Source organism: Nelusetta ayraudi, unplaced genomic scaffold (assembly GCF_046127955.1).
Source record: "Nelusetta ayraudi isolate G7.1 ecotype Tasmania unplaced genomic scaffold, CSIRO-AGI_Nayr_v1 ptg000004l, whole genome shotgun sequence".
NCBI lineage: Eukaryota > Metazoa > Chordata > Actinopteri > Tetraodontiformes > Monacanthidae > Nelusetta > Nelusetta ayraudi.
Window position 1 is genome coordinate 12,410,808 of NW_027466054.1, and position 15,049 is coordinate 12,425,856.

Consider the following 15,049-nt stretch of genomic DNA (forward strand, 5'->3'; position numbering starts at 1 on the left):
GTAAAAAAAAAAAAAAAAAAAAAAAAAGGTAGAAACCAGGGTAGACAATTTGGGTTTTTGAATTTGGGATCTTTCTTTCTACGGACTATGGAGTAGTTTACTGCTGACAATATGACAAAACAGCAACTAGATGGCAAACGTGGCATTATAAAAACAAGTTCTTAAATAGGAATAGATTCAATATATTTATGGCAGTCACCTTATAGACCACAACACTTGCAATTAGAGGCAAAATGCCAGGCTAGTTTCCAAATACTCTTGTGTATTGAATGTAAGATTACAGTATTATTGTTTCTGCTGTGGTTGATCCAGAGAACCACTGCGAAGATGGCAACTCCTTTCTAGCAACTCACGTAAGATAATAAAAGCCAAATCCTCTCTGACTAGCCAGCAAAGCCTCAGGAGCTTTGTTGGATTGATGTTGGCCCCAGGGGGAAGGATACGAACTGGACCCAGGTCAACCTGGGCCATTCCCGCTCACTAACGCCCTACTGTGATTATTACCTACACTGCAGCTCTCGGTGTAGCACTCCACATCTGACTGATATTAACTTCTTCTTTCCACTCCAGTTCATCTTTGCAACACAAACTCCAGCTTCCAGACAAATACACGTGGACCAATGCATACCTAATGCCTTTCAAAACTGTGTGATGACGACTGGGTTTTCCCTGAGCCTTCGCCGCTGAGGTAATTTTCCTAGAACCATGACCCCGAAAGTCAGCATTACCCTGCAATTTACTGCAGAGGAATGGTGAAAATGGCCTCTCTTAAATCCTCCTTTCGAGGTTTGGATTTTGGGAGCTTATTAGCCATCTGGTTTGTTTTTCTGTTGACTTGGTAAATTAGGTTTCAATTCCTGCTGCTGCAACCTTTCCTTGGAAAAACAAAACAACTAATGAAGGCAAGTAAGTATTTATCATTCATCTTATTCGTAATTAGCTGAATGCTAACCATACTGACTAGCATAAATGAATGTATATTTAGTGTAAAATTGTTTTTAATCACATTGGGCTAAAAATGTCGCTAACACATGTTATTGCCTAACATTAGGCTTATAAGTGAAACAGGCAGAATTTTAAATGAAAAACCTCTTTCACCTGACACCAACACAGTCAAGCGACTGCAAATTACAGCCAGCCAATATTGATTTAATGCTTGTGGCAAAGGAAAAAACTAGCAGCCAAGGGTGACACCAAGGCTAACAATGTCAAACCGCCAGCAGAAGCTAACTGGTATTGATGCAGCGTTTAGCAGGGGGTGAGGCGGTGTTGGAGTGTGGGATCACAAAGACAAAACACTACATCCGACTTTGACGCAGACACTTGTGGTGAAATATGGCCTGTGTGCACACTTCAACTGGTGTGTGTGTGTGTGTGTGTGTGAAGTCTGTACACTATTTTAACCCCTCTCACCCTCCCACCCCCCACCCCCCACCTACCCCACACACACAATTTAATAACCAGTGCATACCCTTGCCAGTAAATCCTAGTTTACTACAAGTATAGAGATAATACAATATCTGATATTCATCATCAGGAAATTAAATTGAAGACTTTCATAAAACCTACAGCTGGGAGAAGAACAGAAAATGCTCCTGATGACCAGTGAGTCATGTGAGACAGAGCAGAGTGATAGAACCTCGGTTGCCAAAGGAATTATTATTGGTCCGTGCAAAACGAGGCTTCCTCCTGGCTCATGTAAAACTATGCTTCCTATTTGTCAGTGCAAAACAAGCATTCCTATCACTTTACACACAGGGAATAGCGTCCACACAAATATCTGGCTACACAGCTTTACCCACACACGGCCCATTCCATCCAACTCAAATGATCAACTTAAGACCTGTTTTGTGTTTGTTGACATTCCCTTGTTCAGGCTTCATCGAACCCATCACACAAATATGTTTGACTGTGCAGACCATATTACTGCTACAGTTGCACGCTTAGTGAGATGATACTGGTGTCAATGTCAATATAAGGAAGGTTTTTACAGCACCACGGGATCTTATTTGGAGACTTGTAATGGGCCTTAGTGTTACACAAATGTCTGACAGAGCAGGTTTGGATAGTAAACAAGCTCTGGTGTTAAAATCCTAATTAGTACAGACAGCTTAAAAGATGTACACACACACACACACTAACTGCCACTGTCCCCTGAACCTACACTTGTAAAAACACGATACTCTTCCTGCCCCCAAGTAAATACAAGTGGACATCCTTCTGACATGAGTCTGAAATCGTATCCACTGTGTCACATCAACTAAATAAATACCATTTCTGACAGTCAAACCCCCACCCACACCCAAAGAAAAACAACAACCTCCCATGATTCCCTCAAGCCCCCCCAGGGTGGACTGGGCTTCTTTAACGTTGCTACATGTTGACCCCTGAAACTCTCCGGACCTGACCCTCCATTTAAAAAAACTGTCTGACAACCCCCGCAAGCATGAGGTAAAACAAATCAGTGTTTGGTTTCTGTCAGTGAACTGGAAAAACAAAGTTCCACATTTCAAAGTAAATTAGGTGCATTCAAAAATGTCATTCTTTACCGCTGTTACGAACAGAATGATTCATCATTCATCAATGGATGGAGATAATAGAATGATTGAAGGATGGGATAAGATTTTAATTGAAGAAACTGGGGTGGAGTAGATGTCCAACGAATCTCAACAGAAAAATTGTTGAATATTTAAATCTCAGACCAGGAATCACCATTTGAATCCAATCCAAACCCAGCTTTCACACTTTCACAGTAAACATTGCATAACACACAATAAAGTTAGCAAATAGTAACTTCATACGGTCTATGGCAAATGGCTTGTACTGCTAGTTGAGCAACTCCTAAGAAAAATGTGTTGAGTGTTGACTGGGGCTAGCTCGTATCAGACAGATTGACAGAAAATTAGACTTTGTATGGAAAATTTGCAAGGCTTTATTTATTTACGTAGGTATATATGTATTCAGACTGTTTTTCAAAGGACAATGTTTGGATCTAATCCACACAAAATAAGTACATTGTGACAGTTTTGTTTTTCGTCTTTATGTCCCTGGGCTAAAACAAATCCTTGTGCTCTTTTATGTCGTGCTACTTGAAATGTGACACAATTAGTGGCATTGTACGTCGCAACGGAGCTTCCACGTCTCAGAATAACGGCTTAGCAAACATTGCTTGTTGCAAGTATATCCACGCAAGTGGACATGTCAGGAAAAGTTTGTTAGTAGGCAGCCACAGTGCTGGTAAAATGCTGACCTGGTAGCTGGTTGCAACCTGTGAAATGGATTTACTGAACAGATCCAGTCCACATTTTGTAGCCAACTAGCAGCCAGAATCACTTGTGGAGTCCTTCCAGCTGACAACTTTAAAAGGCACAGACACTGCTCGTGGATCGGATCAGCAAAGTTTGCAGGTGGATTGAATATTTCCAATCCATGAATTACATCAGAAGCAGTTTCGATACTGATACTAGATTAGATCGCCCCATCCTCAGTTGCTATAGCCATATTAGTTTTGTACTTTGGATGCTATCGATGCCCAGATAGTGAGTGGACTATGAATAAAATTGGAAATAAAAGGAATCATATCCATTCTAGCAATATGGTTTTAATGAAGAAAGCCCCTCTCTACACCTGATATATAGACAAAGAACCAACATGGTTGCATAACAATAAAGTTTTTTTTCATTACTAGAACATAGAACTATTTAATGACCGCTTAAGCATTTCATTCCCTTCAGCATGTACATTGTACTGCTGTTTTCTAACCTGCATCTGCTACAAAACTGCTAGTTGCTAACCTCAGCCATTAACATCTCCATGGGTGGCAGTAAGACTGCATCTGATTTGACAGATATAGTGTCATGCAAAGTGGGAATTGATGATGTGTGAAATGTAAGTTACTGATTGTTATTCAAGCATTTGTCTACACTATTTATTTTTGCACATGTTGATGCTGTAGTGACAAGAAATCTTAAGTGAAAAGGATAGGATGACACTGAGCTGGAAGTGGGATTAATCGATATGTACAGTAAATCTATTGGTCAGATAAGAGATGTTTGTGCACTTTTAGTCCAAAATAAACTCATTAACAATTTCTAGGGATCATCTCTCCAGTGAGGTCGCCTTGACCTTATCAAAATTGTTTTATGGGTGAAGTCACGTGCCAGTGACATCTGCAATGCTTGTTGCAGTGCTGCATTCAACCGCTTTACCACAATCAATCTTGAGGTACAGTATCTCCATTCTCAGAGAAAACCTTCTTACAAATAAACAAATTCAATTTCCTGCATTTTCTATTCAGATTTCAATAAGAAGCATTACTAATATTTCAGATTTTCTATGCAGCCAAAAACAAATGAGGCCAAGATACATACATCAATGACTCACATGCACCAGTGCTTTAGTTAAGCCACTACATGGTAGTCAATACCCTGTAAGAACCATACATTTGCTAAGATGGCTAATAAGACTAAAAGCCTTTCACCATTCCAAACAAGCATGCTCTGTGATTTATTAGCTAGTAACAATGGCTTCACATTATTAGCAAGAGGTTTAATACCACCATACGGGGTATATTTCTCTTGGTATGTTCTGTTGAGCTTCATGTATGGCATTTAAAAATTCAGTTTAATTCAGGAACTAAACCATGCAGATCAACGAAAGACCAAAGCCAGAATAGACATTTGTGCAGAACCCTTTTGGAAAGCAACAACGACAACAGTCCTTATTTACTGAGTCATGTGTCCTGCACCAAAACAACTCTCCTGCACCAAATATTGTGTTTGAAGAGAAGCAACAAGTAGAGGGAAAAGAAAAGTGGAGCTACGATGAGGAAAAGGACAATCGAATAAAGCAGGGGACTTACCCGATTTACGCTTGGATCCGTAGTCCCTGAGAGAAAAACAACAGAGAAGCGACATAGTTAGAAACTTGGCTATCAACAAAGCCTGCCGTCACTGCATAAGGTTCCTGTCACTCCGTAACGGCAAAAACAGATGCATGCAGTCGGCTTAAGCATGCGACTAACGCATGTGTTTGAGGGAGGCGGAGAGAGGCGGAGTGAAGGATGAAGACGGAGAGGGAGGGTTGACTTTGGCCAGCTGCCTGCACTCGCTGCAACAGAGACAAATTGGTCACGTGACTCAAAATCGGCACCGCCATCCTCTCTTTACACTGCGCCTTCTCCTCTCTCCCCTCCAGTTTCAGCCCGTCAAGGAAGATAGAGACCTCTCCCCACATTTAGATGAAGGCGGATCGGTTTAAGAGGCCTCTGCTTAATGGATTATAATGGGATTATGCCACAAGGCTAAGCTATAGACAGAGGGGACAGACTGGGAAGTGTGCATGTACGTGAGATTTTCCCGTGATGGGTGTGTGTGTGTGTGTGTGTGTGTGTGTGTGTTTCTGCCCTTGCCGATTGCAGCTTGTGGACTGAGGCAGTGTCGTGTGGCAGTCGCGTTTAAAAGCATACGAGGTTAAAAGATTGATCACATGAAGACCGAGTGTTTTTTATGGAAATGCAGACCTGACAGTCCCCTCCCCACACCCATAAATCAATATTCGCTTTGGGCGTTTTCCCGGGACTAATCAAAAATCCCACCTGAAAATCTTCCTCGTCATCTTGCTGCAGCACTCAGTCAGATACAGGCGAGCAAGAAAAGTGAAGGCTGGGGTGAGGTGTTGAATGCCACTAAAACCCCCGAGCACCTTCTCGCCGTGAGGCCACAGTGTTAACCGCTTCACCCCCTGTGCCACCTTGGTTTGGGTTCACATCTCAAAAATGAAATTGGCAAATCTCAACATCAAATACTGGAACAACTGGTGAGACTTGTGTACACATACTGTAATTCATCAAGTAGCTTCAGTACAATCGGACTGACTTTCAGAGTGTAAGAGCATTCTTGATTGGGACAGTTGACCTTACTACCCCTTTGAAAAATCCCCTTTTTCTTAATGAGGGAGCTCTCATCCCGTTGTATCTGAAAGGAGGCACCATCATGCCTGCAGAGCAGAAATTTCTCCAAGTAGCATAGCTGGAAGTCACGGTGCTGCCCTCTAACCGCATGAGGTTAATGAAAACCTGCTCTTGGCTGTGCTGCGGTGGCGCTTAAGCTAATCAAGAGATGTGTGCGTGCGTTTCTGTAGATGGAGATACACCTTATAATGGGATAGACGGTGAAGCATATGCACTTGAGCAGAATCGCTACACCCCGTTCAGATAAAGCAGCTCTGGATGTCTTCAGTGTCGCTGGATCACTGTTTTTCCTCTACCCCTTTATCCATTCTGCTGTGATCTGATGTATTTGCCTCTTTGTGACTGTCCGCAGCAGATGAATAAAGCCTTTATGTCGACCTCCCCACCCAGATCTTGCGTGCTAGCAACCAGAATATGCCTCATTGTCACCAAAGTGGGACACGGAGAGAGCAGGACTTGACCCCCAGTGCCTGCCCCATCTATCGCAAGCTGTGCTGGACACACAGCATCAATTACATTGGAAGTGGATAGCAGAGAAGTCCGTGGCGACGACTCGCACTGCAGAATGTCAGAATGTGTCCTCGTGGAAAGTATGCTGTGGTGGACAGACTCCGAGCTTTGGGGATATTTGTAGAGATGTTGGCCTTCTTTTTGCTCGAGGCTTGCCGCAGTACCACAGATATTGCAGATGTTGATATCCTCTGTTCAGACTCGACGGAATGTTTTACGTTTCCAGAGAATGTTAATTGCCGCGTTTGCATTTCCACTAGCCCAGTGCTATTCCTTACACAGTTGGGGGAAGGTTAGGTATAAATGCAGTAATCACCTTTCAAGCTAAAAACATATATATATTTTTTTTTCAATGTACACTGCATTGAATTCTGCTGTGCACTGAATATATTGCATTCATTTTTTATTTTTTTTTTTTTTGGGGGGGGGTCTTTATAATATAACATTATACATTTAAAAAATGCCTTTCCCTATAAATCAAACTGCCACTACATGTTAAAGTAAACAGGTCATTGGGAACCCATAAATAACACCACATGTGCCTTGTGTATAGGTCACTAGCTAAATGCACAGATTATGTGAGAAAAGAAGCCGATTGTGGAAGAAATGAAATCATCTTGTTGATATTTCAAAATAAAAGTAAAGTATTGGTGATGGTGGATAATATTTTACTACAATGCATCAGCAGAAAAAATAATTAACCTAATTTCATACACAGTATACATACATACATACATACATACATACATATATATATATGTGTGTATATACATAAATATATATATATATATATATATATATATATATATATATATATACATATATATATATATATGTATATATACATATATATATATATATATAAATATATAAATCATTAATTATGATTGCGCTATTTAAACAGAGCTCAATGATATAGGTATAATACAATAATAATTATGAATGCTGATATGTAACAACAATACATAACAGCAGCTCAATCTTACTTCTACCCCATAGATGGCAACTGTATCCACTTGTGGGGTTTGTAGTTCTGTTTATATAAATAATAGTGTCATATCACGTATGAAATCTTTAATAACCCAAGAGCTCATTAGTGTCACACTCCAACTGTCCAAGTGAGCCAGTAGTTGCTCCACTTTACTAACACATACATCCAGTGGAATCCTGTCCATTAATTGTGTAAACTGATTTTAATTTGCTTCAGATAAGACTGCTTGGATTGTTTTGGTACAAATAAGCAACAGCAGGAAAAGTACTTCCCTTACTTCAGACATCCAGTGTACCAGTCATCAGAAAGGCAGGTAAACGTAGTTTATACCAGAATGTAAAGGCTAACTATTAAGTTGGAACTGCATAACATTTGTTCTCCTGGACTTAACTGTTCTTGATAAACAATCAGAAGGAGTTCCAGTGGAAACAACTCCTGAGTTCTGACACGCATGGTCTTCTGACTGAATCCCTAGCATGTGCTTTCACTGTTGTCATGGAGAACAGGTTAAAGGAGAGGTCGGCTTGTATCATGTGTGGGCGGGTGTGAGCATTAAACATTCACAAAGGGCTTTAGAAGAACATGCCTGTTTAACACACAAGTATTAGTTCTCTAAAGCAGCTGAGGAGGGAAATATCAACACACTGGCCGATGAAATAAAACACAGCTAATTGGCAACAAAATGAACCAAGCTTTGAGCAAAACAATGAGATGCAGAGACACTACCTTCTGTCAGTTAGCTAGACAGCTAACATTTAACCTCATTACCACACAGAGTAGGAGTGTTGATGGTTATTTTTGGCTACTTTTTTGCACTGTTTTGAAGGGGCATCTGTAAAGCATTAGGGCAGAAGCGGCAGAGGACATCATAACTTCTCTGGGCAAGGGTTGGGTGGGAGGAGGGAAAGGAGAAACACGGGGTCCCAGCTCTAACCAGTGACCCAAATCCCTGAGGCTGAAATCAAAGTTCTCCCCTGAGGGCTAAACAGCCGGCTTCGCCTGCCCAGCTCTTTTCCTACATCTCCAAGAGGTATGGAAAGGAGGAAGTGAGAGGTGAAAGGTGATGTGCAGAATACATACTGCAGTGTGCAGACAGGGTTTTATGTGGCTTTGTGGAATCTCAGGGCTTGATTTAAGCTAGCAGAGGAGTGCTTGTTTAGCAGTTACAAAAGCTACATCATTTGTTTCTCAACAGTTTTTGAGTGTTGTTCCAGTAGGGTGGACTTAACGCATTCAGGGCAAATGTTTTAACCCAGACATCTGAAGAGTTGAGGGTCTGCTAAAGCACTAGGAGCTTTGGTATGTGTACTGATTGGACTAACACTCAAGCTTTATTTTCTTTGCTTCAGAAAAAAAGCACCCTTGCAGTAACAAATTACCAAATGAACCGCTTATCTGCTAATAAACTGGATGCAATTTTGCAGAAATGTAATTTGTGTCACCGTTCCAATGTAAGGGATCTATGGTTTTCTTCTCCTATAATTCTATATTATCTTATAGAAATATTATCTTATAGAATTATATATCAAACAAATTGTTGCAAGAAGTAAAATCATGGAAACAGCCTCAGAGCAACACAAATGTTCTGCTGCATATTTAAAAGGTTTTTTTTTTTTTTAATTGTCCTAATTGAAAAATATGTTTTACAGGGGGAAAAAGTCTAAGCTTAATGGGTAAGCTAACAATTCTTTGCAACATGCCATTGCAAAGAAAGAAATGTATATGCCCCAACCAAAACCATGAGCAGATGGGATGGTCACTTACGTAAGGACACACTTTGCCACTCTTTTCATCACATCCTGACAGTCCGTCACAGTGTTCTCTCCGGCCACTGCTCCAGTGAGCAGCGGCCCGTCTTATCAGTTCCAGAGCATGGAGCCCTTGACATTGATTCAAGCCAAAACAGATGCGGGGAGTGTGTAAATGGGGCCATGTGGTGGACGGGTCAGGCAGGACGGCTCAGTGGTCAGATGACAACTCGCGTGGTGGTCGAGATATTTCCAGGATTTTTGTTCAGAAATTCTCACAACTACATGCATAAATCATCTAATATATCATGCTTTCTGTTTTTCATACTGTGCCAATGGTTGTACACAATCACTTAAGGTCAGGCCTTCTACCGCCATAAGAAAGATGGCTCTATATATTCTGAATGAAAACAAAATCAGCATCTGACGAGCTGACGTTGTTTTGAGCTAGCTGACTCTCGATGGCAGCGCAAGCAGCTGGAAAATGAATAAATAAATATAATCTCTAATATGACATAATAATCTAATATCAACAGTGCACTTCAAATTGGTTATATATAGGCAAAGGTATTTACTATATAAACAGTTTTATTTGTATATAATATCTAAATATAATGTACAAAAGCAATATTTTTACTCATGGCTCATGAAATCACCATTGCAGACATTTCAGGTGTGGTTGAGCCAAAAACATTATTTGGTGAGGTATCTTCAACAAATTATTTTCCTTTTCTTTTCAATGGCAGGTAGATGAAACCTTGAAGCGGCCGTTTGTTTTTCTTTTCCTTAAAAAGACAGTTTACTGGTGAGGATGAACAGCAAAGACCAGATAAAAAACGAAATCAAATCATTCCTTTGTTACCAGCCAGATATTCCGATCACACTTGCCCCCCCCCGCTGCCTCTAGTAAATTATTTTTCTACTGGCACTGTGTGGTCTCCTTTTTCACTAATAGGTTTATATGTGGAAAATTAAATTTGAAAAATGAAACATTTTTATCACGCATCATGCCTGCCATATAAATAGCCATGTGAAACCTAACAGCTGCTCCACAGGGACAGTGAATTTAGTCATTCGGAGTGTCTGAATTGGTTGGCGGATAAAGGCCTAATCGATGTGTTTACAACTATTTGCATAATGGAAACAAGTTAATGACTCCTAAACAAACTCCTGGTAAGATTAGCGTTTTAGCCTGTCTCTCGCTCTCACCTCGTCCTCATGTGTCACCGGATAACCCCGTCCCAAACCCCCGTCCTCTGCAATCTAAGCCCCTAAAGGTACAAATTACCCTCAGCCACCTCCTGTCTTTGAGACCTCCTGGCTATGATAAGGCCACTTTGGGTATTAACACTCCAGATGGGGAGGTTCAACAAAGCAATTAACCTCAACGTTCTCTTGTGCACACAAACACGCGCATTCATTGAGTACACCAAACAAAAACGGACAGCTTTCAGATTTGCGGAAATAAGAAGGCTGCTGAGGGTATTTTCAGACAAAAACACACAAATAGGTTTATGGTCCATTGACGACAGCGGTTTGTCTTCAGGCAGGGCTGTTCCTATGCAGTGGCAACAAATTTCACCCGCTCATTAAATTTAGGTGGACGCAACGTGTTGCTCTCCTCAGCCTAAAGGGGAAGACGATGGGCTTGTTTGTTTGCTGTGAATTAGACCCACCGGCAGTTGATCATCACAGCGATTTTGTTTGCTTTTGTTTGTTTAGTTTTTCTTTTGTGGTTTGAAGTAGACAACTACGTTCAGATGCACTTGGACACACAAGGGTTTTGACACACTTGAGCCTCGGTACCTCGTCCATCCTAAGTAACATGAGCACATTATCACCCACTAATGCCTAATTAGCCCAAAAACACCAATGTGCCTTGACCCTGCCACCAAGGCAATCCCTCTGTCCAGAGACCAAAAGCTGGTCTATCACACAAGATCAGGCTTTACCACCCGACGCACCGCCCACCCCTACCCCATAATAATCTGATAATCTTACAGCACCTCTCTCCTCAAGGCACAAGCCAAGGTCGATTCCTATTGTTATTCATGCAGAGGGTTGTCTGAGGGGCCATGATGAATGATGATAACTTCAGCTCTGTCTAACACTGCTGCAGCCGACTATGGGTAGGAGGGATGGGGGGGACAGAGAAGGGATGGCCAATATTTTCATCATGGCTGAGATGCAGTATGCGCATATTAATGGGTGAATTTGTCAACATTATGGTCTGCGGAGGGCAGATAATGCCATTTGAGGCTGATAGTTATGTGACTGCCGCACCAGGCGGCCCGGACAGATAAAACAAATCACGGCCCACATCCCATGCAAATTGCCTTGATAAAAATGTAAGGGGGGGATGCTAAGTAAGACAAGGAGAAAGGGGGAAAAACATGTCTCAGATGGTAAAGAGACAGGGAAGTGGAGAGGATATCTCGGAAGCTTTGAAGAGGTATAAAAGTCAGAAAAAAGGAGCGGAAGTAGAAGGTAGAAAAAAGCTGAAGTTGACTTGATTCTGAAGGCTATTCTGATTCTGATCTGTGGTCAGATATACGCACTTATGTATTTACATAACCACATTACAGTGAAAACTTCAAAACTTATGAAATGTTTTCTTACTGTGATGCACAAATTATTACGAGTGTTTTGCACTTATCACAAGTAACTGGAATGTTTTACTTTTAACCAACACTTTTTAATTCTCTTTACTTTACTTTATTTGACATCATCACGTAAGATGCGACTTGGATGGATACTACTTTAGCTTTCGCTAGCAAGCTAACGCCATCACGCCATCATGTGCCGTTTGCCAAGCGTGTGTCCTTTTTTTTCACACTTGATCTCATCCTGACAAATTTGAGTGTGCAATTGATAGAATAAATGACATAAAATGTCAACTTGTGAACCCAGAATATGCTTTAGGAAAGAATTATGCAATTTAGGACACAAAAAGAACAATTTAGGCAAGTAGGATTTACGTTACTTGCTTCAGTGGGAGTGATGAACCATGTGTATGTCTAAGATCTGTTGCCCAGAGCAGTGACTTTGACTCATTGTCCATGTGATCCATACCTAATCCATAACACAAATTAGTATGAGCTACAATTCTGTCCGGGGAAAACACGCCAGCCAAAGTAGGTTTGATGAGTGTGAGTATGAAGACTGCTCTGTAAGATGGGACACATTATACCAATCAATTTGTTACATTAACTATTCAGGAAGTGGTTTAATATCCAACAGGATATTAAACCACTTCCTGATTTAGGGGATAAAGAATCTTGTGCTTAGCTTAATAAGGGTCTGCTTATAAATCACAACTCAAATCTGATCACAACTTTGCTGAGCAGGCAGTAATATATTTCCCTTAACAAGCTTTAACATAAGAGAGGACACAGGGAGATAAAACTACACTATACTGTAAAAGAAACTCAATAATATGAAACCTTTTCAACTTTCTCTTTGTTGCTTACCAAAGAAACCAAAGAAACTGTCCCTCGCGCGCTAAACATATGCATGAAATCTCTGAAATGCCTCCAACCAAGTGCTGCACACAGTCTGTGAGAAGTCGGCCTTTTCATGTCAGGCTGTTTCACCACCAGGAAAAAATAAGATTTTTTTTTGTGGTTGACATATTCCACAGGACATTTAACGCATCAAACAAAGCAATGCAGCTGCAGGTCACCATTAAACATCAAGGATGCCTTGCTTCAAAAAGGGAAACTCTGATTGCAAAGGCATGACATCAGCTCGGAGTCTGGCCCTCCGCTGAGCTGTAGTGCTGCGCTCCGCTGACAGGGGTCAGCGTGGGGCAGAGGAAATGGCAGCTGATGTTGGGATATGCTTGGGTTCTGCCCTCTGCCTGAAGTTTGATGGATAGAATTGATTGGTGCGCTGTCCCCGTGAGGCACATGGCTCCTTTTCCTAATCAGATCATAGTCAGGAAATTCAATCTGTTTGAGTGTAGTAGGACGTGGTGCTGGCCATTGTCAAGTGTGACTCCAGTAACGTGATTTTATAGAGGGGCCATATAAATTTAAAAAAAGATGCCACAGTCAGTTCGATCTGGCAGTAAAAAAAAAAAAAAAAATGGCTTTGGGGGTCAGCTTGTAAACCTCGCTTTAACCCAAATGCCAATATATTACATCGGCTGCCATGTATATTGATTATTCAAAATTCCTCAGATACGCGGGCGGCTGTGCCATTGGCCTTGACCTCCTCACCTCATTCCCCTAAATGTAAACCTACTTTTGCTAGGAAGCGATGCCACATTTGCACTCATTATCAGCCCCCCTGCCCCTCATTCCCTCCGCCCAAGAGACATTTCATCCGGTGGTGCTCATCGCACTCGTACAGCCAAGCCTCTTGGTCGCTGAAAACCCAACCTCGCCTCTGCACCACCCCCGGTGAGTAAGAGTGTGAGGAAGTGATGCCCGAGTGAGTCAGACACCGCAGCATCGCTGGGTAGTTGAGTAAGTAAGCGCATCCATGTAAGATGGTCTTTCAAGAGGACAGGTGGGGGGCGGGGGTTTGATAGACCCAGACAGAAGCTCAGACAGCCGCTCAGACAGCGGGGAGTTGTGCAAAATAGCCCGACAGCAACCAAAAACCTGCACCGCGCACTACAAGCCGAAGGCTTGGACATGAACCCCGGGCCTGGTTTCAGACTGTATGCTCGTAGAGGGCGATCGATGGACGCTCACAGATGAGAGCGCATACGTGCACGCACGCATGCAGGACCTCCCACAGGCCTGGCCACTCCTCACCACTCCGACACACTTAAAGCGTTTAACCCTGTGGATGCCGCTAATGGCCATGCGGTCTCCAGTGAGTGCTATTGATCCTAATGGCAGAGGGGGAGATGAGGGAGGGAGGTAGGGAGGCAGGAGGGGAGGCAGCAAGCAGCATCTCCATTAAGGCTGAGTGAGTCGTCTGTCGCCCGTCTCGTGCTCGCTGCAGGCAGGTAGGAAAGGAACCGACGGCTGGGAGAAGACAGAGGGAGGTGTGGACGGTGGGAGTGGGTCGCAGGCGCTCCTCGACACCCCAGACAATGGCGATGAGAAGATGAGCACAAGGTGGGAATGGGGGGTGGGGAGGAGAATCTTTGGTGAAATAGGAGATGAATAGCTGGATGGATTTAATTATACAGCAACTCTCAGGAGCAGAGCATCATTTTTTTTCTCTTCAAGTTGAATTTTTTTTGCTTGCCACGTGCTCCTATGCCAATGCCAGTGACTTGGATTGTTTGTATCCACTGACTGGCTTTGAAAGCATGTACTCAAACGTTTAAATGTGTCTGTTCTCTGCATAGAATTCCTGCAGAATCCAAGTGCTGTGATGTAAAAACAAAGTTTTGTAATCCCAAAACCTTTTTTACATTTTATTTAACGGTTAGTAAGAAAATCTCCCTTATAAGGCAGCAGCACACAATTAACATAATTAAGACAGAAAAAGGTATGAAAGACCTGCAGCTAAACATCAGGGTTAATGGGTTTGTTGTGTGTTACTAGAGAGACGCCTCAACAGAAAAACCTCGCTGTCAAAAAATGACAACAACAGAATAAAACCCAGTCCGGTACTGAGCGAAGTCGCAGCAAAGTTGAATTGCCTTTTTCAATACTGACACTCACTTGAGATCACAGCAGGATATCGACATTTTGTCCTAATGAGTTCTGCCATGAATTGGAATTCAAGCATCCTGGAGAGAGAGTGTTGGAACTGACGGTTGGGGGGTGGGGGGGGGGTGCTTTTTTAGACCATTTCTGTCAGAGTCTGTCAGACACAAGGACAGAGGGGAAAGCCATTCACACTCAGGTAGTCACCATGGAACAC

The 15,049-nt window shown here is 42.2% G+C and overlaps 1 protein-coding gene across 4 annotated transcripts in view; it reads right to left on the reverse strand.

Moving 5' to 3' along the window:
- sh3pxd2aa (SH3 and PX domains 2Aa) overlaps positions 1–15,049 on the reverse strand; it is a 78,290-nt gene that overhangs the window by 28,682 nt on the left and 34,559 nt on the right. For all 4 annotated transcript variants that reach the window (XM_076035318.1, XM_076035308.1, XM_076035299.1 and 1 more), the window contains exon 6: positions 4,862–4,887. In XM_076035318.1, the coding sequence (XP_075891433.1) occupies positions 4,862–4,887 (26 nt within the window). The remainder of the gene's footprint in view (positions 1–4,861; positions 4,888–15,049) is intronic.